The following is a 21,505-nucleotide window of genomic DNA, read 5'->3' as shown; positions in this document are numbered from 1 at the left end:
AAATCTTAACCAAACCAGCTTACCCATACACTGTGCACACCAAGGGTCTGGAGCAAAAGGCAGATGAATCTTCCATCGCTACGCTGATCCTTTGCTATCAGTTCCTTAGAAATAGGTTTTGAAAAAGGGAAAGCACTCAGCAACACTGCAGCTACACCCATTTTTCTGTTGCACAAATACTCAGCAAAAGGCACAGAGAAGTCAAAGCTCTGCAGTTTCAGAAACAAGGTCATGTTGGAATTTACTCACTGCAAAGGAAAGGTCCCCTCCCCAGAACCCCCTTCTCCACTGCAGAAGCATGAGATCTTATCTCTCAAGGCAGCCCAGGGCCCAGGAATGCATGATACAAACAACTCCAATCCAAGCCACGCTAGCTGAACAGCTTTTCTCAGGGTCCTATGACCTAGAGACAGGCTGCTCAAGTAAGGGAGGCCCATTGGAAAAAAAAAGTCTAAAGCCAGCAAATGGGATTTTTTTGGCACAGAAACAAGTGGCAGTATTTGGAGACATTCCACTAGTGAGTCCTCCAAAGGTTCACCCCTCCTTGACTGCTCTAAGCATGGCCAGTGGCTCTTGTGTTCCCTTCAGCACAGCTGCCTTCTCTGCAGCCACCAAGATGGATGAGACAGAAGAAGAAGAGCTGTTGCTACCATAGGCCCATAAGCCAATAAAGAGTTAATTTAATGAAGAGTCATGAATCGTACCTGAGTAAATAAGCACATCTGGAATCTATTCAGGAACTCCCAGCACTGGGACAGACAGGCTCAGTGCAGACAAGACAGAGCAACAAATAAGATAAGCATTTAGGAATGTAGTAAATAAGTCAGAAAATGATAAATTAGTGAATCAAGAGGTGCTTAACACAGGAGCTGTTCAACTGCCAAAGATGTGGCCCTGTTGCATAATTAGTATTATACTACTCTCTGTAGAAGTCTGTAGTTGGGAAAGAACGGGACTTGTTTGGAAAAGCTTCTGCTAACAGGTAATTAAGAAAGGATTTCTTCCCATTTCCGTTGAACTCTGCGGGATCCCTGTGACAGCCAGCCTGATCACCTGGCCTGCAGCTGCAATCAGCAGCTCCCTTGGTTTAGACAGCATGTGTTTGCCTCCTTGCTCCATCAGCGTTGCCGTAGGAGCCTACTTAGCACTTCGGCAGCAGCCAACATACGTAAGTCCCCAAGCCGTCTGCAGTGACACACGCTCCGCCAGCTCCCAGAGCCACTCTCGCCATCGTGCCTGCTGAGTATGTTTATGCCACATGGTACAGCATTATTTATCAGAGCAAGAAGGAGACTTGCAGCTGAACTCTCAGCAGACATCAACTACCTTTGGGGCTTTTTTTCTTCCTATAGTGAAACTGCCTAAACCTTGAAAGCTGGCAGGGTGATCACACCTCGTTAACAAGGACTGTAGGTGAGGGTACCCAGCTTGCACAGTTCAGCAAGCCAGTGCGATGGCCAATTCCCTTGGCACCAGGCAGAGCCCTGACACGTATGTTCATTGCTGCTGTGCCTGAAGGACAAGTACAGAACCATGCAGCTCAGAGAAGTCTGGTCTGAGTCTTGAAGCACAATAGGAACTGAAAGGCTTGTCTTTCATGGAGGACACAGCTGGGTTGCCAGGAAAGCACACCTGGGCAGCAGGCACGGCTGAGAGCTGTGGGACACCAGCTCCACCTGGAGTGACTGTCAGACACCCTTCCTTGGCTGATGCCAGGTGTTTACCATACAAGCACCAATGGAAACCCACAACCTGGTAAGAAAAACAACTTCGTTGCTTAATTGCTGTCATTTAAAATTGCCAGTCTCTATCTCTAAACAGTCTGGTTCAGCAACAGAAACAAGACCATTCAGAAGCAGTAGGGGGGTAGCTTTCTTTCACAACCTAGCAATTCTTCACACAGGCTTACCTAGAACAGCAAACTCCTCAACAGACACCAGCTCCTGCCCAAGGATTCAAACAGATATCACAGCTCCTCCCCTCGTGGTGGTGAGCTTTGAAAAAACCCACAAGCATCCTGCTTTATGTGACTGTAACACCAATCCCCCAAGCCAGTTTTCCGCTGTAACTACAGAGTCAGGAGAAACGTCAGCTCAGGGTCCTTTTTCTTGAAAACAAAGGATCCATAAGGATCTGTAAAGCAGCACTGCTTTCAAAAGAAAACTCTCCTGACTGAACTTCCAAAGAACTTCCCAGGAGCAGACTGACATCCTTTTAATCACCCCTCTAAATAAAGACACGAGGGAGTTGAAGACCCACCCAAGAAGCAGCCATGGCATGAAGGTCACTTTCTCCTTCTGGAAAGATTTGGTGTTATTCAGCAACAAGGAGCAAAGACTAAATTAAATATAACCGATTATAACCAAAGGCAGAAAAAAAAATTAGGCTAAAGTTACACTTATCCTCTTGTAGCTGCAGGTGTCCCCAGAGATTTCTTGCTCCCTATCTCTTGTCACTGCTTCCATTTATCCGCTAGCTGAGGTACCCAAGTTTTGTGGCAGAACAAGCCAACCAACTAGCTGCTTTGTGCTGTTAACATTGTTCTATCCAAACAGGCAGCTGAAGGTGCAGCTATGCCTAGAAATGGATGTTCATACAAAGGGATCACTGAAAAACTACTTGACCAAAGGCACTAGAACAGCAGAACCTCCCGAGGTAAAAGCAGACCACTGACCGTGCAAGAAACATGGACCAGGAAACATCCCATGGCACAAACAGCATTACAGAGGGGAGGTAAAGTTCCCAGGAAATGGTTAAAAATGTTATCATAAAACTCAGGAACTAAACCTTAGCAACAGGATGCGTGAAAAGGAAGAGGAGGAAACAATGAATGATGTACAAAGGAAAAAAATCCAAGGAAGTCCTACGATTACCTGTCAGAGGAAGAGAAAATCGTTCAAATACAGCGCTCTGAGAAAAACACTCAGACACAGTGAAAGACATCAGCCCCAGATGGGACAGCACAGTCATAAAACTTATCACACAGAGATTTAAAAGAAGCGAGTTCTCACTTGAAATGTGGAACACTGCCTTAACACCAGCGTGCGAAAGACCAGGAAGACAGGCGAGACTCCCTTGTGGAGGGAATGATCAGAGAAAAAAGGACATTTTAAAAGTGAAACATTTCTCTGGGCAAAGAAGGAGAAAAAGACAGTATTTTGTGAGCATAAATGTCAGTTTTAGAAAAGCCCAATCTCAGCCTATGACTGTTAGAACAAAGAAATGGGATGACAAAGGAGATTTTAGCAGAGAGACATATCAAACTCGCTAACAACCATCACAAACTATAGGAGTGTCAGAAATGAGCATTTACCTCCCTGCAGGGGCACGTCAAACACCAAAGAGCTGCACAAGTGACAGGGAAGGTGATTTTCTTTGCAAAATCAAGGTGTCTCTTTCCACCATCTGCCTTTTTCCTGTTCTGGTATATAAGCCTTTCCCCATTAATTAGCCTGGCTGTCATTCTTGCTTTATAGCTTATTTTATAGTGAAAAATTCCACCAGCTCACAGAAGGAGGTGGTTTAATACAGGAGATTGCATGTATGTTGCTTCCAGTTTGTTCCACAGGCTCTTTTGTCAGCTTCGGAAGAAGATGCGCCTATCTTGGCTCCCGATACCTCTCCAGCGCTCCGCTGCAGGCGTGCTTCAGATAGCCTGGCGACAGAGCAGCACTGATCCTGCTCACCAGGACATAAGGACTGCTCATTACTTACAAAAACAAAAACTAAGAAGAGAATGAGAGGAAGAAGGAGCTGGCAGCCGCATCCCAGAGAGGCTCAGACGCAGGGGAGAACAAGGTGCAGCTCCCTTCAGAAAGGGGGGAGCTGGCAGTTTCTCAGCAGGAGCCCTGAAGGCGGAGCGGCTTCTCTGCAGCAGTGCCACCCTCCGGCTCAGGGGAAAACGCGCTTTTCCTGGCAGAGAAGCACCTCCAAGGCCGGAACTCCCCTGAATTTATCACCTTGCCATCTCACTGGCAAGGAAAGAGCTGGGAGGAGTCCTGGATGTGAAGGCTCCCATCAATGATCAGAATCTGCGCCACAAAATCCTCCAGGGAGATGCGTTGCTGTCTAGCTGCCAACCCTCATTTAATTTGGGGACACCAGTGGGGACAGCTCATCCAGCCAAAGACCACAGATGCTGCTGGTCACCACCTCAGTCCACTGGCTGACCAAGGCAGAAGCAGGAGACAAAATTTGTACTCTGTTAAAACTTTTTTCTGGGTCTAGGGGCGCATCCTGTCCAGCACTCTGGAAGATGTTGTCCCAGGTCCCCAGAATGGCACGTGTGGAGATGAGGATACAAGAACTCCTCCAACAAACAATTAAAATGAGCGACATCCCACAAGGCAGTTCCGGCTATATTTAGATCAGAGGGAAATTCCCTTCCTGAATTCTCTCTGTACTGGTTCACGAAGTGGCCATAATATACAACATCAAGTGATGCAGGCAGGAAAACCCCAAGTTCACCTGTCAGGAAAAAAAAACAACAAAAAACTTTGAAAATGCTGCTGAGATTTTGAATCTCCTTGAGCTGAAGACAGCTCAGCACAAAGCCTGCTTGCAGAGCAACCCAAAGCAGTGAGAGCAGACATCAGCATGCACATCACCCAAATTACGAGAAAAAATGGTAGCCATTATTAGAAAGGGTCAAACGCCATTTTCCTATTTTGAGGGCTTTTAATGGCAATTTTCACAATAATTTACAAATCTGTTATGCACATTGTATATCCATTTAGAAATGAAAAATCTAAGTTAATTCAGCTCTCAACTGAGAAACTGTTGTAAAAACGCCCTTGCTAAGGTCTGGTATCTATGCTGGCAGTTGCGTATTAACACAGGCAGCCAAGCAAGTTTCTCATGCCAAACCTGTCCGACCTGCTGGCCCTCCCCAAGCCTGCATATCCCTAGAGCTCCTTCTCCTCACACCAAGGCCAGGACCTGGAAGCTTCAGAGTGCTGAGGGGGGTGGACTTAGAGCACAGCAGCCGCAGGGGTCCAGAGTGACTAAGGCAGGGAGCGGACAGCGCTCCAGCCCTTCGGAGGGCAGCAATCCAGCCTCTCTCAAGGAAATACCACCGGGCACAGCGCAGCTCCAGGTTAGCTGACATCTGGAGGCCCACAGTTCAGCACAGCTCTTTGGAGTTGTGCTCCAAAGCCCAGAGCTAGAAGAGCAAGCACACTGCCGGTCACTGCAAAGTGCCGTAGCACCACACTAAATGGCAACTCAGACATGTGACACTACACCAGCGCTACCAGTCACTCATGTCTAGGCATAATGAATTCACCCGCAGGATTCTGTTCAATGAAGAGAAAGATATGGAGACCTGAGCCCAAAACACAAACAGTGGAACAGACCAAAGCTGGATAATTCCAGTCGTTCAGCTTAGTCCTCAGCAGAGGAGAGGAAATAAAAGGGTACTACAGCCTTGAGCTTTTCCACCTGGGCTGTTTCCATCATCTCAGTAATTCACCTCTTAAACTATAACTTGCTTTCCAGTAAGATAGACTCTGTTTGCCTTTTACTTTCAGTCACTTCAAGCTGATTCAGCTTTGTGCCTTCTTGGAAAGAAAAAGTCAGCAGCAGGGTTTCTCAGAGAAACGCAATACAGCAAGTTAAAACTGCAGTCAGCCTGGACTGCTGGAGAAGGGGCGGGCAGAGCAGGGATGTACTGCAATGAATGTCCCCAAGAGTTCTGCCGAGGGAAGGAAAGTCAAGGCTCTCTCTCTGAAAAAGCCCAAGAGTAGTGCTAAACCTTGCACCCACATGCACATGTTGGAGTTCTCCCCATTCTGAGCAACAGCTGTTTCACAAAGACTTCCCCGACAACACTTTTACAGCAGTATCACCATTATCCTGACAATGAGATCATCCATTCTCGTAAGGTTTATATTTAATGAGCGACAATAAAGGGAGTACTTTGCAGCAGCCAGTTGGCACTGGACAGAAACTGCTCCCTGGGAGCTCCCTTCCCCCTTACCTTCCTCTCCTCTAAAGACTGCAGTAACACAATCCACAAAAGTAACTGAACTGTCGTGGGAGAATTTGTGGCACAATAGGCTGCAGCTCCTTTCAAAACAGATTCGTTTCGTTTATTTATTTTGAAGTCCACTGATCATCATCACAAAAAAAACCAACAAAAAACCCCATGGGAAATGCAACTAAAGAGGAAAAAAAGTCCAACCAAGACCTAAGAACCCAGAGCTACGAGTAGATGTGAGCCTGTGTTGCACGGCATGGGTGCGCACACAGGACGAGACGACACATGCGCACTGCAGACAGGCGTGTGGCGAGAGGTGGGTTCCTTTATGTTAATCGCTGAACAATGACAGCATTGAGCAGGTTGGCTTCCTTCAGGGTCTGGTTCTCATCAGTCAGCTCTTTATTTGGGAAGGTGGTCATGAGGACGAAACTGGTGGCAGCCATCGCTGGCCGAGCATCTACTATGAAGAGTCGGATGTCACGGATCCTGTCCAAAGGGATCAAACACACAAGGGTGACCCTGTTACTGAACATCCTATGAAAATGCACAGCAACAGCCCAAATTCACCCTTTCCAGTGCGCACAACCCTGCAGTCACTGCACTCTGTTTTCAGTTAACAGTAGAGGCCACAGCCAGACAATTCTGATTTAACCTACCCCTCTGTAAGCTCCCATTTAGTGAAATAACACAAGCTGCTTTATAGGCTAAAGACTTACAGCTAAATGTTCTTTTACGCTGCCCAAAGGTAACATCTGTTGTCAGGCGGCTATTCAAAATTGAACGCTTCTGAACCCTTCAAGACAAACAGATTAACAAGTTGTTTGATACTAGCTGCTGTAAGTGACTGAGCTCCTCACACACAGCATAACCTAGATGATCTCAACTCCCAAGAGCAGCTAGAACAGTGACACTGGATCTATTTCCTGAACCAAATCACAGAAGGTTTTTATAGCTCTTTGTACCATGTTTGATTCTCTTCTAGAAACTGGAGGAACAGGTACAAACAAATGGCCATGCTCTTTGAGATAAGGTAGGTGAGGGCTTTGGGAGAGAAGTCTAATGAAGCTGTGTATATAAGCCAGCTTCACTCCTCCAAGGGAACAGAACTGCTGTAGGAACACCCCTTGGTGCTCCTTTCAACACAGGGAACAGCACAGTGGAAAACTGAATTGAGAGTCAGAATAACCAAACCAATTTCCTAATTATCTGCCAATCTCTAGAGCCCTTATAGAGATTCAAGTTTTTTTATAGATGGCATCAAGGAAAGTTCTGCTGATAACACTGATGCTCCCAGGTGCAGTATTGCTGGCTATAATCCATCACTATTTGGAAAGCAAATCCTATCCTTCCAACAGTTAACGACCGCCTTAAAACCCCACCGTAATTTTGTTCCTCTTCACCTATACCGAAATATTCCCAGAGCTCCCTTTAGCAGGCTAGCCAGGATTTTAACATCTGTTCCACTTGTGCAGTCTGCAGTGCCGTTCAGGCCTTCCCAGTCAGTAACCTGTGTTTCCTGTTGTGTTTGTACCTGTGATTGTGGTTAAACTTCTGGACCAGTCGTCCACCGTCAGCAAGCCGGATTTGGATGTTGGTGATGGGCTCCGACTCATCGATAGCAATGGCAGAACTGGCTTTGGCTTCATTCTCTGCCTGCTGGGCTGGCGAGCTGGTGCCCATCACCTGTGGTGCCGTGCTGAGGACGGGGAGATAAAAGGCAAGCTGTTAAAAACCAAATGACTCCCCTGTTTGCAGGGTGCCAGGAGTCAGGCAGTGAGCTTATCGCTTGCTGGGCCAGCTACCAAGGTTCCTAGCCAAGAGACACCAATGCAGGTTGGAAGTGAGAATTTAGGAGTCAGCCAGTCAGCAAGACCTTGTCTAGAACTTCACCTCTACCATCTCCCTTTGGAACACTGCATCATGTGTCTTCACACACCTGGAGGGACAGGGACACTGTAACTTGGAAACACTGCTTCTACGTGACGTACCATGGGGGTTCCAAACTAGGGATCTGCCTCTTGCCACAGAAAGGCTGAGCCATCTCACAGTACACACCAGTAAACCTCATTTCCTCTTTTAGAGGAACACCTCCCATACCACAGGCACCGAGTGCCTTTTCTTCAGAAAGACTAATCAAAAGGCTCCACCTAGCAAAACTCTCAAGTGACTCTCTTACGTAGCAAATCAGCGCTGCTCACCTGCCCAGCTTTTGTCCTTCTCCAGTAAAAGCTTTGAAGACACTTTTAGGTTTCACATACTCTTCATCACGGTGATCCTCCATATCCAGGTTCACCTGTCCACCCCGTGCTAACCTGCGCAGCTCTGCTGGGACTTCCCTGCAAAGACAGTGTCCTAAGGCAGCTGCCCAAAAAAGCACGTCAGGCAAGTGCAGAGAAAAATTGCCAGCCACAGACCACCTCTGGAATTTCAGGAATCACAGTGAGCCCTTGCTTAAGTAACAGGGCAGACGCACACCTCCCCAACGACAGACACAAATGAAATGTTACTTTTCCCCAGCCCTCACCTGGAGTGACATGATGCATCAGAAATTCTCAGCCCAAATAGGAAAGTCTGTTTGTTCACTTCAAATTCTCAAGGCCCCATACAGACCGAAGCCACTTCCCATTTGTCTGAAGCAAACTGTCAGCTCTGCCCTCCCATTGTTTCCATATTAAGCATCTAGCTCTTATAAGAAAGCCCAGGTGAAACGTGCCATTGATTCAGCATCCTGGATTCCACAAACACTTGTTTCAGAAAACTGCTATTCCTTCTCTCCCCTCTTGCTACATACCCTCTGCGGATATCATCAAGAAACTGGGCATTGGACGGATCTTGGTAGCTCCTCAGTTCGCCGCTATCCAGACTGAATCCACTCTTCCAGAGCTTCAGTACAACATGCACCTGCAGTGGCCCCCAAACAATCAGCCTCACTGAAGCATCTTAGTAAGAACAATAACCAGACGCAAAGGGAAAAGTTCCTGGCTGGCAGAGGAATTTCAAGGTGCAGAAAACATTCCAGCCAGACTCCTCTGGGTTAGGAGAAAAACCCAAAGCACTGGCTAAGTAATGGTCATGCGTCCATTCCTGGAGGCAGCACCACAGACCCCTTTTTGATAAATACAGTTGAAAAGCCAAGAGTGCGTTAGGCAAGGAGCCTAAACCAAGCTCCTGGCGTGGCCTAGGGTGCATATTTGTCACAAACCAAGCACAAGAGAATCTTGCCTTGCTGCCCTTAGCTCCACATCTCTTCAGTGGACAGAGTGAATAGCCCAGTGCTCTTTGCACGCTACATTTTACCATCAGCACTTCTAAGGAACACTCAGATTCTTAATTAAGTTCATCAGAAAACTGCTTACCAAGACCCAAGCATCTACTATTTTCTAATCAGAAATCCCACGAGAAGCGGGATTTACCATACTTCTGTCCTCTTGAATTTCTATAAAGCTTTATAACTCTCTGGGCTCACAAGCTATGTAGCTAGAGCAAAGAAATCCCTCAAGTGACATCTACAAAACAGAATAGAGAGATACTCACATCCTGAGCAGAATTCTGTCTCCTCTCTCCTGCCACATAAGCTGACTCCTCCTCTGGAGTAGCCCCGAGGCGATATCCTCCCCCTGCAAAAGGCTGTGAGAGAGAGAGGCAGGCAAAGAGGTTATAGAATGACACAAACCCGAGACAGCTTGCTTCCCTTTCCCCAACACAGTTATGGAAAAATGGGGGCTTTGCAGCACCAGCAGTATCTATTGTCCTGCAGGAACAGTGACCAGCAAGTTAATAAATACAGCACAAGAAAGTGGCTTGTCTTGCCACTGAGACACATGAATTGGAGCCGCACTAGGAGAGGAGTCCAGACTTAGCTGTCCTTTTAAGACAATTCCAGGACTCCACAGTCCCAAACAGCTGTCAGGGTGGGAGCCTGAACTGAAATGGGGAGCAGAAAGAAGAAGTCATCACTCCTCACTTTAGGCTTGCTAGTCTCGCCACTGCTCTTGGCCGTCCGATCAACCGCCACTGCACCGTGCTCCTTTGCTCCTTTGAACAGATCCTCCACCAGCTCATTGGGACTCTTCTTCCTCGGAGGACCAACGATCTGCTGTCCACTTCTCTCCGAGCCACCGGCATAAAACCTAACAGAAAGCACACGGCTTCTGGGTAAGACTGGACCACTGCTTCTCCAGGAGATGCATGGGACAGGACCCAGAAGTTTTATATCAGGATCTACTTGTTCATATTTGTGCAGCTAAATGAAACAGCCTGGATCTGCAAATATTAGCTACTACCAGCATACCTGCTATCGTAGCCACTTACAAGTCCCCGTACTGCAGGGACTTTCTTTTTATACCAGTTACTGTAAAATTATCCATTGATCAATAGCAATAAAGTGATAATAACTTTGCCAGACCTAGCAAGACAAACCGTCCAGACTGACAAGGCTCAGTTTCAAACGCTAGTACCAGCTATATTACCAAGCTGAACAAGACTTCCAGCAAGTTTCTGACCTGTCAGATGAAAGAAGATGTCCAGTATCTAACTGGTATTTTGAGGGAAAGCACACATTCATGCCACAGTGACAGATCGCCACACACAGGAGCGATGTGAACTGGCAGCAATCAATGCACAGTCGGTGAAGTGCAATTAAGCACTTCTGGAAGATCAGGTTTATTAGCTCCAGACTGCTTGTAACACATACAGAGCAAGCTCACATCTGTTTGCAGAAGACCGCACAGTCTACCTAGGTTAAGCCACCTTAAGATACATCAGCTCCATTCAGTTTACCTTGAGTGTTAACCTTAAGGGTATTTAACTACTTACAGCTGGCATCATAGACGACTTTCCCATGAGTACACCATGTTCCCACTGGAAAGGGGACCTACATTTTTTTTTCCATCTCCACACTCCTCTACATTACCCTTAAGCAGCACTTCAAACCAAAACAACCAACCAAAATCCCCAGCCAAAAAAAACCCCAAAAACCACCAAACAGAAAGAAAAGCAATCCCTGCATTACTCCCACATTTCCATTCTCTACCGACACAAATGATCTGAGCTTTTGTCTATGATTAACCTAGGGCTTCCACATCCTACCTTAGACTTTCTCTCAACAGGATTCTCATCAATTCAGCGATGAAAACTGGTGCTTACACAGCCATGCTGAGCAAGTGCTTGTGGACAGACTTTGCTCTTTCCATGTCAAACCTGAGATTTTTCACTACAGGAAATTTCATATCGACACAAATCTGCTTTTTAAAAAAAAACTATACAGAAGTGGCAAGCCATCACAAAAGGGCAGAGATAAACAGACAGGTTTCAAGTTTTTAACTGAAAACTTACCGCTGTCCCTCCTCCTCTTCATCATCATCATCCTGTGCATGAACAAGGTCTCTAAACGATGTTACTCTATGGTCACTGCAAAAGTCAGTTGGAGAAGTACGTCAGCCTCATGATACGTTTCAATCACATAAGCAAAAGCTCCCAAACTCAGCAGTTAGGTTGACCCTGTTCTACTTTTAGGGCCTGATTCATTATTCTGTGACAGTCAGCACTGGCGTAACAGAGTGGTGAACTGAGCTCTTGGACCTCTCTGCCAACTCTACCAACAAAAAACAAGAGCGGGTGCCCCGGAGGAGGCTCAGACAGCAGCTGAAACCATAGAAAAAGCAGTGAGTCTTCAGTCACCCCTCCTTTGTTTGCATACTGGATTTTGTTGCCTCTTCCAAAGATCTGCCGCTTCCCAACCTGCACAGGTTTTTCTACCAGGCCCCAGGGCAGTCCAGCCTCCATGTCCTTCCCTTCTTGTTGTTTCTGCCAAGACTGTTAGCTGTGATCCAAACTGAAAACAGGCTCTTCTGCAATATGGATTTTATTCACCAAAGCTGAACCGACAGCACTTTTCCTTCAGGATATAGTCAGCAACTCCTCTTTAAAACTGGATAGTACTTCCCTACCGCACAGGGATTTGGTAAGGCAAAATTAACTTATTTTTGTAAAATGCTCAACTTGATCAGATCAGGTGTGACACAAAATAAGAAAGTATTTTTCCTGTGGAGATCCAATCTGCTCAGATGAAAGCATCACTGACCGATTATCTTCTAACCTCAAAAGACAAATGAAACGTTCCTGAACAAGGAGGCAAGTTGTCCTAACTGACCTTTGAATTAGATGTGCAATAACCATCTGCGCTTGCGACAGATAAATACTGAGGTTTTCACAATTTCTAGAGCCATATGAGGTGAAGCAGACCTAAATGCAGGGCTATCTTTCCTGAAAATCAACGTTAGATAGAGCCTGCTTTTTTTACATAAATTGGTTTACAGGCCTCAGATAAATAGATCAGCCTGAGCTGAAGCTCCCTCCTCACCTGGCTGCAGTGCCTCTGGATATAGAGCTGGGTGTCGGCTGGGGAAGAGTCAGAATGTCCTCATCACCCCCGTCCTCATAGAAACTGGCAAGCGCAATCTGGAAAGGCACACCGCAGGAGCTTTTCAGGATGAGAGCAAGCATTCCAGAACAATGGCAAAACCGCACACAGACAACATAGCTAAAGTTTCTGCCACATTGGACCTCGTGAGGCACATCAAACTAAAGACACTTCATGTAATTTCCCCCTTTAAAGGTCCTAGAACAGACAGGGCTTTGCCAGCTTGTAATATTTGGCTTCGTTGCAGGTATGCCAGAGCAACTTCCCCGACAGGAGGCACTTATTCTGTAATATTTCTATAGCAGTTATGCTAAAATTACTGCTCTGAACCAGTCGCTGACGCCCATAAGTAGCCTCAGCATTTAACAAAGCCAGGTCACCTGAAGGGGGTCAGTGGCGGGAACAGGTCAGACCAGTGGCCAATGTCCCCCTTAACTCGGGGGTGCCGGGCCTGCTGCCGGCAGAGCACCGGCTGCCTCGCCAGCGATCAGGAAACCTCCCAAAGCCCAGGCCCCGCTCCCTGGCCCCATGCGGAAAATCTGCGACGTTCAAATGAACGTGAGAACCAGGGCGGGCTCCGGCCCCAGCCGGCCCCGCGGCAAGGGCTGCGCCCGACCCCCGCAGCTCGGCGACGGGCCAAGAGCTCGGGAACGGCCGCGGGGAGAGGCCGGAGGCCGCCGGAGGCCCGAGCTCCGGGCCCAGCGCTGCCCCCGCCCCCGGCCGCTGCGCTGGCCTCTAAGGCCGCGGGCTCCACCGAGCCCCCCGCCTCGGCCCAGCCGCCGGCGGGCAGGCCGCAGGGGAGAGAGGCGGCGGCGGGGCTACCTGGAGGTCCCAGCCGGCGGACTCCAGGAAAAAGCGCGCTCGCTCCTCCTCGACGCCGGTCACGGCCACGAACTCCCTCAGCGCCTCCTCCCTGTCCGCCATCTTGCCGCGGTGCAGCGCCCAAACCCCGCCGTGCCCGCCCCGCCCCGCGCCGCCCCGCCCCGCCCCGCGTGCGCCGCCAGAGCCTCCCGGGCGGGAACAGCTGCCGCCGCGTGCCGCCCTGCCCTGCCCCTCCCGCCACAGCGGCCCCTGGCGGCCCGGCGGCTCCATGTGCGGCGCCCAGCACCGGGACGGGCAGCGCCCAGCACCAGGTGAGGGTGGGTGTACAGGCTGCACACAGGGCCAGGCGCCCAGACCAGAGGCGCTGAGCAGCCCAGGACAGCCCATTAATTAATTTATTATTTAATCCCGGCCCATTTATTTCCAGGTACACATGACAAAACTGACGGTGGCCGAGCCCCAGGACCCGTTCCCAGCACCACCACCCGAGGAAGCAGGTGTCCACACAGAGCAGGACAGGGCAGCAGCCCCGCCGTGTCCCCAGTCACACCCTCATGCACCTGAAGAGGAAGATGAGGAGGCCGCCAAGGAGCCCCTTCTCCAGCAGGATGCCAAGCCACAAGCCCGGGCTCCACAGGAGGGTCACACCTGTAGTGGGGATAGGGGACATGAGCAGCTGGGGCTTGAGCGCAGGCACCCCACAGCCCCCCACCACCATGGGGACCCAACAGTGCTCCCACAGTGTTACCTGGTGGTGACTGGGCAGCGATCCGCAGGGTGGCCGTCCTGCTGATGGGGTCCTGGGCGTCGTGCACCACTCGGCAGGTGAACACGGACCCGTTCTTCTCCTCCGTCGCTTGGACCTGCAGCAGGCTGCTCAGCTCAAACAAGCCCTGTGGGGTCTCCACCGGCGGGGAGGTGTTCTCCACCTTTATCTCCATCCCATTCTCCAGCCAGGTGATGGTCACCCCTCGCGGGTAAAACCCCTTCACGTGGCAGGTGAAGTTCGCGGTCTTGTTCACCTCAGAGAGGCTCGGCAGGTCAGCATCCACGTGGACACTGGGGGAAACTGGGAAGAAAGGCAGCACCTGGTGCCTGGTGTCCCCTGGCTCTGCTCCCCGCAGGGTGCCCTGTCCCTGCCCCAGGACCCCCAGCCCCACAGAAGCTGGGCACCTCAAGCGCCGACTCCCCTCCCAGCCCTCACCTCGCAGGGCTTTGCTGAGCTGGTACGTCCCCGTCAGCGGGGCCGTCAGCGTGGGGTGCTGCACCGCGCAGATGAGCTGCGAGCGGACGTCGTCCTCCTTCAGCATCACCGTCAGGGTGCTGGACATGTTGTAGGAGGATTTCAGTTGCTCAGGGGTGATGATCTGGGGCTGCCGAGCCAAAATTGGGCTCCTGTCCTTGAACCATTTCACGCTGATGTCTCTGGGGAAGAAGCCCCCGGCCGTGCAGGTGAAAGGCACCGACTGCCCCGGCCCCGCTCTGTGCTGGGGCCCGGACACAACCGGGGGGCTGGGTTTGGCTGTGGGAAGAAGTGTGGGGCCATCAGACCAGGCTCTGCCACCCCCAGCCGGCGCCAGGGCTGCAGGGAGCGGGGTCTCCTGTGGGGGCACAGATTTGCCCGGGGGTGGCCCACAGAACCCTCCTGGGACCGGCCCCCGAGCCCCTTCCCCATCTCCGCTCACCCACAGCAGAGCCCACCGTGCTGGGCTGGGCTGTGCTGGGGGCTGCGCCCAGCAGGGCTGGCATCCACCGGGAGCTGCTCTGGGAGCCCCACTCACCGTGCACGGACACCTCTGTGCCCTTGCCGTGCTGAAACACCTGAACACCACCCAGTGATTTGCTGAACTTCACACAGTAATAGCTGCCGGCATCCTCGAGGCGAGCATCCATGATGTGGATGGTGAAGTCTGTGTTGGACTCACTCACCGCCCTCGTCACACGAGGGAAAGAGCCCGTCAGGTCATAAATGGTCTCGTTCTCGCTGCCCCAGCCCTTCAGCCACTTCACAGGGCCAAGGGGACCATCTCTGGACGTGGTGCAGGTCAGGGTGAACATCTTCCCCTTGTTCACCGACACCTTGGTCTGGGGCTGCTGCAGCTGGAAGCTCTGACCCGCCTGGGCACCCGCACCTGGGGCACAGTGACAGGAAGGTTTGGGGCTGACGAGGGACCCTGGGGCCAGAGCACAGCACGGAGCATTGCCAGACTGCCAGCTCCAAACCCAGCAGTGGGCAGAGAGATGTCCCCGACTCTCACCCCCAGTGGCAGCTGGCACTGATGGGGACTGCAGGATGGGGAGGGGCCAGGGCGCCTGGGAGTTGCTGGAGTAAAACAAACTCTTTGGCTGGGGAAAAAAGCAAGCTGGAAGGGAGGCAGCAAGAGAAGGGCCCTGGATACCTGTGGGCACAGGGAAGGACTTGCCCTGTCAGTGGCATGGCGGGGTGGGCTGTGGGAAAGCCGCTGGGCCTGTGCCAGGTCCCCACTCACCCAGGGCTCTCCAGAGCAGCAGCAGCATCAGGCAGGCGAGAGGCAGCACCTGTGTTGGCAGAGCCATGGTGATTCCCACGTCCCACTCCCCGATGGCTCAGCTTGGCTTTGTTGGTTGGCTCGGCTCGGCTTGGCTCGGCTCGGCTCAGCAGGGTGCTGGCCTGCCTCCTGGTAAAGGGGAAGGAAGGAGCTCACCACCCAAGTTCCTCCACGGATCCCTTGCACAAGTCCCAGCTGGTGCCTGCTGTGTTCACATCTCACGTCATGAGGCTGGGCCTTGCAGTGATGTCAGCCCCGCTCTGCCGTGCCAATGTCTGCCATGGCCACCAGCACCTGGCAGCCAGCCAGCGGCACCCCGACCCAGCACACTCCCCCACACGTGGCCAGCCGACAGCTCAGCACCCCGGGGCGCTGGGGGGATGCCCAGCCCTTGCCAGCAGGATCAGGGCACAGGCTGGCCTCTCCGATGGGCCCGTGGTGCAGAGCTCAGTCAGGGTTTTGCCTGAGCCCCATCCAGCTGGCTCACCAAACCCAGGGGGCAGAGCCGCTGTCCTGCCCCAAGCCCAGCTCAGCCCCTTGGGGTCGGGGCAGACATGGAGGCACTTCACCCTCAGGGGTGATGTCCCTCATGGGTGATGTCCCTGGATGGTGAAGTCTTTTGGTGGTGATGCCCTTCAGGGGTGATGCCCCTCACAGATGATTTCCCTGGGGAGTGAAGCACTTTGGGGGTGATGCCCCTCATGGGTGATGCCCCTCACAGGTGATGTCCCTGGGGGTGTTGCCTCTGGGGGTGATGCCCCTCACAGATGATTCCCCTGGGGAGTGAAGCACTTTGGGGGTGATGCCCCTCATGGGTGATGTCCCTGGGGGTGATGCCTCTGGGGGTGACAGCCCTTGTGGGTGATGCACGTTGGGGGTGATGCTCCTTGCGGGTGATTCCTCTGGGTGGTGAGGCCCTTTGGGGGTGATGTCCTTGGGGGTGATGCCCCTCGCGGGTGATGCCTGTGGGGGTGATGCCCCTCGCGGGTGATGCCCGTGGGGGTAAAGCCCTTCGAGGGTGATGCCCCTGGGGGTGAAGCCCTTCGCGGGTGATGTCCTTGGGGGTGATGCCCCTCGCGGGTGATGCCCGTGGGGGTGACGCCCTTCGCGGGTGATGCCCGTGGGGGTGATGCCCCTGGGGGGGATGCCTCTGGGGGTGAAGCCCGGCGGAGCGCCCGGCGGCTCTGCTCGGGGCAGGCACCAAAAGCGTTAACAGCCCGCGCCCGCTCGCTTCCATTTCCTGCGCGGCTTCTCCTTTTCCTTCTCCCGGCGCCGGAGCCCGAAGTTTGGTAGTGCCCATGGCCTGGCGTGCGGTGGCTCCGCTGCTGCTCGGGCCGCTCAGCCTCCTCCCACCGCGGCTCTGGGGTGAGTGAGGAGGGGGCAGCGCAGCCCCCGCCGCCAGCGCCCCCAGCCCCTGCCCCGCCGACGGCGGCTGCCCCGGGGGCGGCGGGGGGAGGCCCGGCCGCCGGAGCAGATCGCTAAGGCGAGCAGGAGGGCAAAGGCAAACGCCGGACGGAGGGGCTCGCCCCCTGCGACCACCCTGCTGGGCTGCGCCGGGCTGCCGGGGGCAACGCGGGCGGGACGGGCAGCGCCGAGCCCCGCCGAGCCGGTGCTGGACGTAGTGAGGGGTTTGGGGACAGAAGGGGTCTGGGGGCTGTGCTGGGCTCCAGGAGGGGTTTGGGGACAGAAGGGGTCTGGGGGCTGTGCTGGGCTCCAGGAGGGGTTTGGGGACAGAAGGGGTCTGGGGGCTGTGCTGGCTCCAGGAGGGGTTTGGGACAGAAGGGGTCTGGGGGCTGTGCTGGGCTGCAGGAGGGGTTTGGGGACAGAAGGGGTCTGGGGGCCGTGCTGGGCTCCAGGAGGGGTTTGGGACAGAAGGGGTCTGGGGGCTGTGCTGGGCTCCAGGAGGGGTTTGGGGACAGAAGGGGTCTGGGGGCTGTGCTGGCTCCAGGAGGGGTTTGGGACAGAAGGGGTCTGGGGGCTGTGCTGGGCTGCAGGAGGGGTTTGGGGACAGAAGGGGTCTGGGGGCTGTGCTGGGCTGCAGGAGGGGTTTGGGGACAGAAGGGGTCTGGGGGCTGTGCTGGGCCCCAGGGCACGTCCCCGCACAGAGCCAGCTCCTGGCTGGCCGCACACAGCCCTCGCTGTGAACCCGCTGCCTCGCAGAACCCCCACAGTCCTGGCTCGTGTTGTACTGAGCTGGGGCATTAATGTTTAACAGCAGTTGGGAGTTTTTCCTGCCAGGAATTCCCCTTGGCTCCCTCTGTACTTCTCTGGACTCCAAGCACCTGCAGCACCTCCTGTTAACAACAGGGCAGGGGGATGCAAATTGGCCCCTTGTTCATTTTGCACCCGGTTTCCACCGCTCCCGGTGCCTGCAGTTTGGTCTCTGCCATATCCAGGGATATTTCTCAGCTGAGCTGCTGCTGCAAGCCTGGAGCAAGCCGGGGCTGCTCTGCCTGTGCCACTTGGGGTGAGTGGAGCAAGCTGTCACCTCTTGCTCAGCCCCAAACCTTCCTGTCACTGTGCCCCAGGTGCGGGTGCCCAGGCGGGTCAGAGCTTCCAGCTGCAGCAGCCCCAGACCAAGGTGTCGGTGAACAAGGGGGAGATGTTCACCCTGACCTGCACCACGTCCAGAGATGGTCCCCTTGGCCCTGTGAAGTGGCTGAAGGGCTGGGGCAGCGAGAACGAGACCATTTACGACCAGACAGGCTCTTTCCCTCGTGTGACGAGGGCGGTGAGTGAGTCCAACACAGACTTCACCATCCACATCATGGATGCTCGCCTCGAGGATGCCGGCAGCTATTACTGTGTGAAGTTCAGCAAATCACTGGGTGGTGTTCAGGTGTTTCAGCACGGCAAGGGCACAGAGGTGTCCGTGCACGGTGAGTGCAGCCTGAGGGACGCTGCTCCCAGGGACCCTGTCCCACAGCCCCCATCCTGCCTGTGGCAAGGTTCCACACTGCCCCGTGCCCACCACCCACTCCCCTCTCTGCCTTGTATCCACAGAGGGAGCCCCGGTTCCTGGCGTGGTGGCTGCAGCTGTAGTGCTCTGTTTCCTCCTTCTCCTCAGCCTTTTCATCGCCTTTTGCATGTACAGGAGGAAGCACAGAGGCAAGGCAGTGAGCCCGTGCAAAGCTGGGCCAGCAGCTGTAGGCAGCCTCTCACCCATCCCTCTGCAGTGCTGTGCAGGGACCCCCAGCACCCCCAGGTTTGTACCCACCACCTATTTCTTCTGCACCCTGAGACGAGTGATCCGCTTTATCCACCTGCCTTATCCTGGTTTTCTCTCCTGGAGCAGTGATTTTCCCCAGAAAAGGTCCTTTACTCACAGGCGCATTGCTACGCTGTGTTGCTGCTCTGTGTTTCACAGAAGTGCACAGTGAGGAGCACCCAGCATCAGAGACCTCCCTGCAGCCCCTCACCATGGTGTCTGAGCCTGGCCTAGGCATGCAGACAGCACACTGTCCCTCTCTGCCTTCAGCGTGGGCATCACGTGGCCACCTGCTACAGAGTGGGGCTGAAATTCGGGAGGGGAATTGAGGAGGGCTGTGCTGGGTGGGGAGGGGACCCTGCTCCCTTCAGCTCTAATGGCCATCCTTCTCCCCCAGCAGCGAAGTCCTGGATGCAGTCACCTCACCTCTGCCCAGCCAGGTAAGAGCGAGCCGTGACCACAGGGCAGAGCATCCCATGTTGATGCCCTGACTTGCAGGGACTCTGCAAGGCTCTGGGGCAGGGTGGGCCCTGGGGGAGCAATAGTTGCCTGCACGTGGTCCCAGCACGCTCCACGCCATGGCACAGGGCCATCTGTCCAGCTGTGGCACTGCCATCCCACCTTGAACTTGCCGTGAGGGTTATTTTTGTGAGACTTTTCTTGTGACAGCATTCACCATTTGTATGCACTTCTGCAGCAAAGCAGCAAGGAGGACAATGACATCCACTACGCTGATCTCCAGCCCCTGCCCGTGGCCTCACGGCATGGCAGAAACCCCGGCCCAGCCTGCTCCGAGTACGCCAGCATAAGGGTGGCTGCCAAGTGACGTGTGGCACCACAGCCTGCAAGGCCAAAGAGCCTGTTTTGGGGGAGGAAGCAGGGGCATTGCTGCAGAGCACAAAAAAGAAGCGGATCTGTTTGCATGGCACACCCTGGTCTAAGCTCGGCACGCCATGCTCAGAGCTGGCAAAGCTCCCCTAATTCATTCCCGTCTCATCAATGGTGCTGGGTGAGGCTCAGGAGCAGCTCTCCCAGGACCCAGCAGCCATCTCAAGCACAGGATCAGGCCACAAGGCTAAGCACCTCTGCCTTGTGCAAGCTGTTCGGTGCCAGTCACACCAGAAGGACTTACACACCTGTCGCCACCAGCGTAGGCCACTACTGGCACTTTTCCTGGCTCAGCACGCCCATAATTTGTTTTATCTTGTCACTTCATCAATCCCATCCTCATTAAAGCCATCAAACAGCCGTGTCGTCCAGTCCTGCTGTGTTCAGAGCAAGAGAAACAGCGCTGGTCCCATGGGGTCCTGGGAGATGCATGCCCTCCGCAGCCCCGTGCCAGCTCACCCTGTGCTGCTGCTGGGCTGGTGCTGAGCCCCACGGGCAGCTCCCCGGGCAGGGTGGCTGCCCGGCTCCTCCGAAACCCACATCTCCTGATGTGTGAGTCACTTCTCAGGAACAGCCCTCGGTGCCGCTTTGCTGCAGCTCGTGGGCTGAGGGCCAGCTGTCGCCCACCTTTCCCTGCCCTCCGACGGGGCTGGTATTTGGGAATGGGCCTCAGGATGCTGCGTTAAAATCGGGGCAGCTGGCACCAGCCAGCCCTTCTACCCGTTCTCCCCAATCCATGCACATCTCCTGCTCCAGCCCCCGCCAGCCCATACACATCTGCTCCATGCACAGCCCTGCTCCGTGCAAGTCTGCTCCGTGCACATCTGCTCCATGCACATCTGCTCCTTGCACATCTGGTCTGTCCACATCCCCTGCTCCTTGCACATCTGCTCCTTGTATATCTGCTCCGTGCACATCTGCTCCATGCACATCCCCTGCTCCTTGCACATCTGCTCCTTGCACATCTCCTGCTCTGTGCACACGTGCTGGGTGCCCACCTCCGAGCAGAGCAGGCCGGTGGCCAGCAATGGAACACGGTGACAGCAGGAAGCTACAGAGTGTGTGCCCCATGCCAGGCACCACGGCAGCACCTGGCTGTACCCCGGCACAAGGTGCGCACACCCACCCACCCGTGGCGGCAGGCACTCCCACCCCAGTGTGTGCTGCCACAAGCAAATCGGCTGCTTTGCAGGCACGGGCTAAGGGCAGAACACACTTTGCAGGCAGAGGAACCTGCTGTTTCTGCCGCTGCTGCTGCCTGTAACCTTGTAAGCCGCTGCAGCTGCCAGTTTCCAACTTTATCTACTTTTTACCATGAAATCAAAAAAGAAGTGAAACAAGACAGCATGAAACAGCAGCGTGCGTATACCCAGGAGAGCCTTATCTGCCAGGAGAGATCCTCCTGGGGACAGAACTGTTACGGGGGGTGAGAAGCCACTACTGAAATTCATTTGCATGACTGAATAAGCATGCTCTGCTCCGGGGATGTACACTGGGGACAGTTTTGGGTCATCGCTTTCTCGGGACAGCTTGGGGGCACTCGGCACCCGGTGGGCATGGTGGCAGGGGGACTTTGCCAGGGCAGGGGTCCATCACCACCACCACAGCACCTGTCCCCAGCCTGGCCCCCTCCGCACCACCCCAGCAACAGTAAAGGG

At 53.7% G+C, this 21,505-nt stretch overlaps 3 protein-coding genes across 5 annotated transcripts; 1 reads left to right on the top strand and 2 right to left on the bottom strand.

The window, feature by feature from the left end:
• Window positions 1–6,064: 6,064 nt before the first annotated feature.
• Window positions 6,065–13,357, bottom strand: NSFL1C (NSFL1 cofactor). Of its 2 annotated transcripts, XM_055722036.1 has the most exons (10): window positions 13,224–13,357; window positions 12,342–12,439; window positions 11,315–11,389; window positions 9,945–10,110; window positions 9,515–9,607; window positions 8,772–8,881; window positions 8,179–8,316; window positions 7,512–7,676; window positions 6,697–6,773; window positions 6,331–6,466 (listed from the first exon to the last, which is right to left on the bottom strand). In XM_055722036.1, coding segments are annotated over exons 1-10 (1,026 nt in total). In that variant the 5' UTR covers window positions 13,326–13,357; the 3' UTR covers window positions 6,331–6,464. The 2 variants fall into 2 exon arrangements, with proteins under 2 accessions (XP_055578010.1, XP_055578011.1); XM_055722035.1 differs by lacking the exon at window positions 6,697–6,773 and having other exon boundaries at window positions 6,065–6,466.
• Window positions 13,358–13,609: 252 nt separating this feature from the next.
• LOC129737005 (tyrosine-protein phosphatase non-receptor type substrate 1-like) lies at window positions 13,610–15,931 on the bottom strand. The gene is made up of 5 exons (XM_055723012.1): window positions 15,713–15,931; window positions 15,005–15,355; window positions 14,428–14,745; window positions 13,972–14,292; window positions 13,610–13,871 (listed from the first exon to the last, which is right to left on the bottom strand). Exons 1-5 carry the CDS (start codon window positions 15,777–15,779, stop codon window positions 13,768–13,770), a joined length of 1,161 nt encoding a protein of 386 aa, XP_055578987.1. The 5' UTR covers window positions 15,780–15,931; the 3' UTR covers window positions 13,610–13,767.
• A 1,010-nt stretch (window positions 15,932–16,941) lies between these two features.
• LOC129736998 (signal-regulatory protein beta-1-like) lies at window positions 16,942–20,207 on the top strand. Of its 2 annotated transcripts, none has more exons than XM_055722928.1 (5): window positions 16,942–17,116; window positions 18,280–18,630; window positions 18,755–18,956; window positions 19,360–19,399; window positions 19,657–20,207. In XM_055722928.1, the coding sequence occupies exons 1-5, from the start codon at window positions 17,050–17,052 to the stop codon at window positions 19,783–19,785; spliced, it is 789 nt and encodes a 262-aa protein (XP_055578903.1). In that variant the 5' UTR covers window positions 16,942–17,049; the 3' UTR covers window positions 19,786–20,207. The 2 variants fall into 2 exon arrangements, with proteins under 2 accessions (XP_055578903.1, XP_055578902.1); XM_055722927.1 differs by having other exon boundaries at window positions 19,357–19,399.
• The last annotated feature ends 1,298 nt before the right edge of the window (window positions 20,208–21,505 follow it).

This window comes from Falco cherrug, chromosome 10 (genome assembly GCF_023634085.1).
Source record: "Falco cherrug isolate bFalChe1 chromosome 10, bFalChe1.pri, whole genome shotgun sequence".
Lineage (NCBI taxonomy): Eukaryota > Metazoa > Chordata > Aves > Falconiformes > Falconidae > Falco > Falco cherrug.
This window is presented reverse-complemented; position numbering and strand designations above follow the sequence as displayed.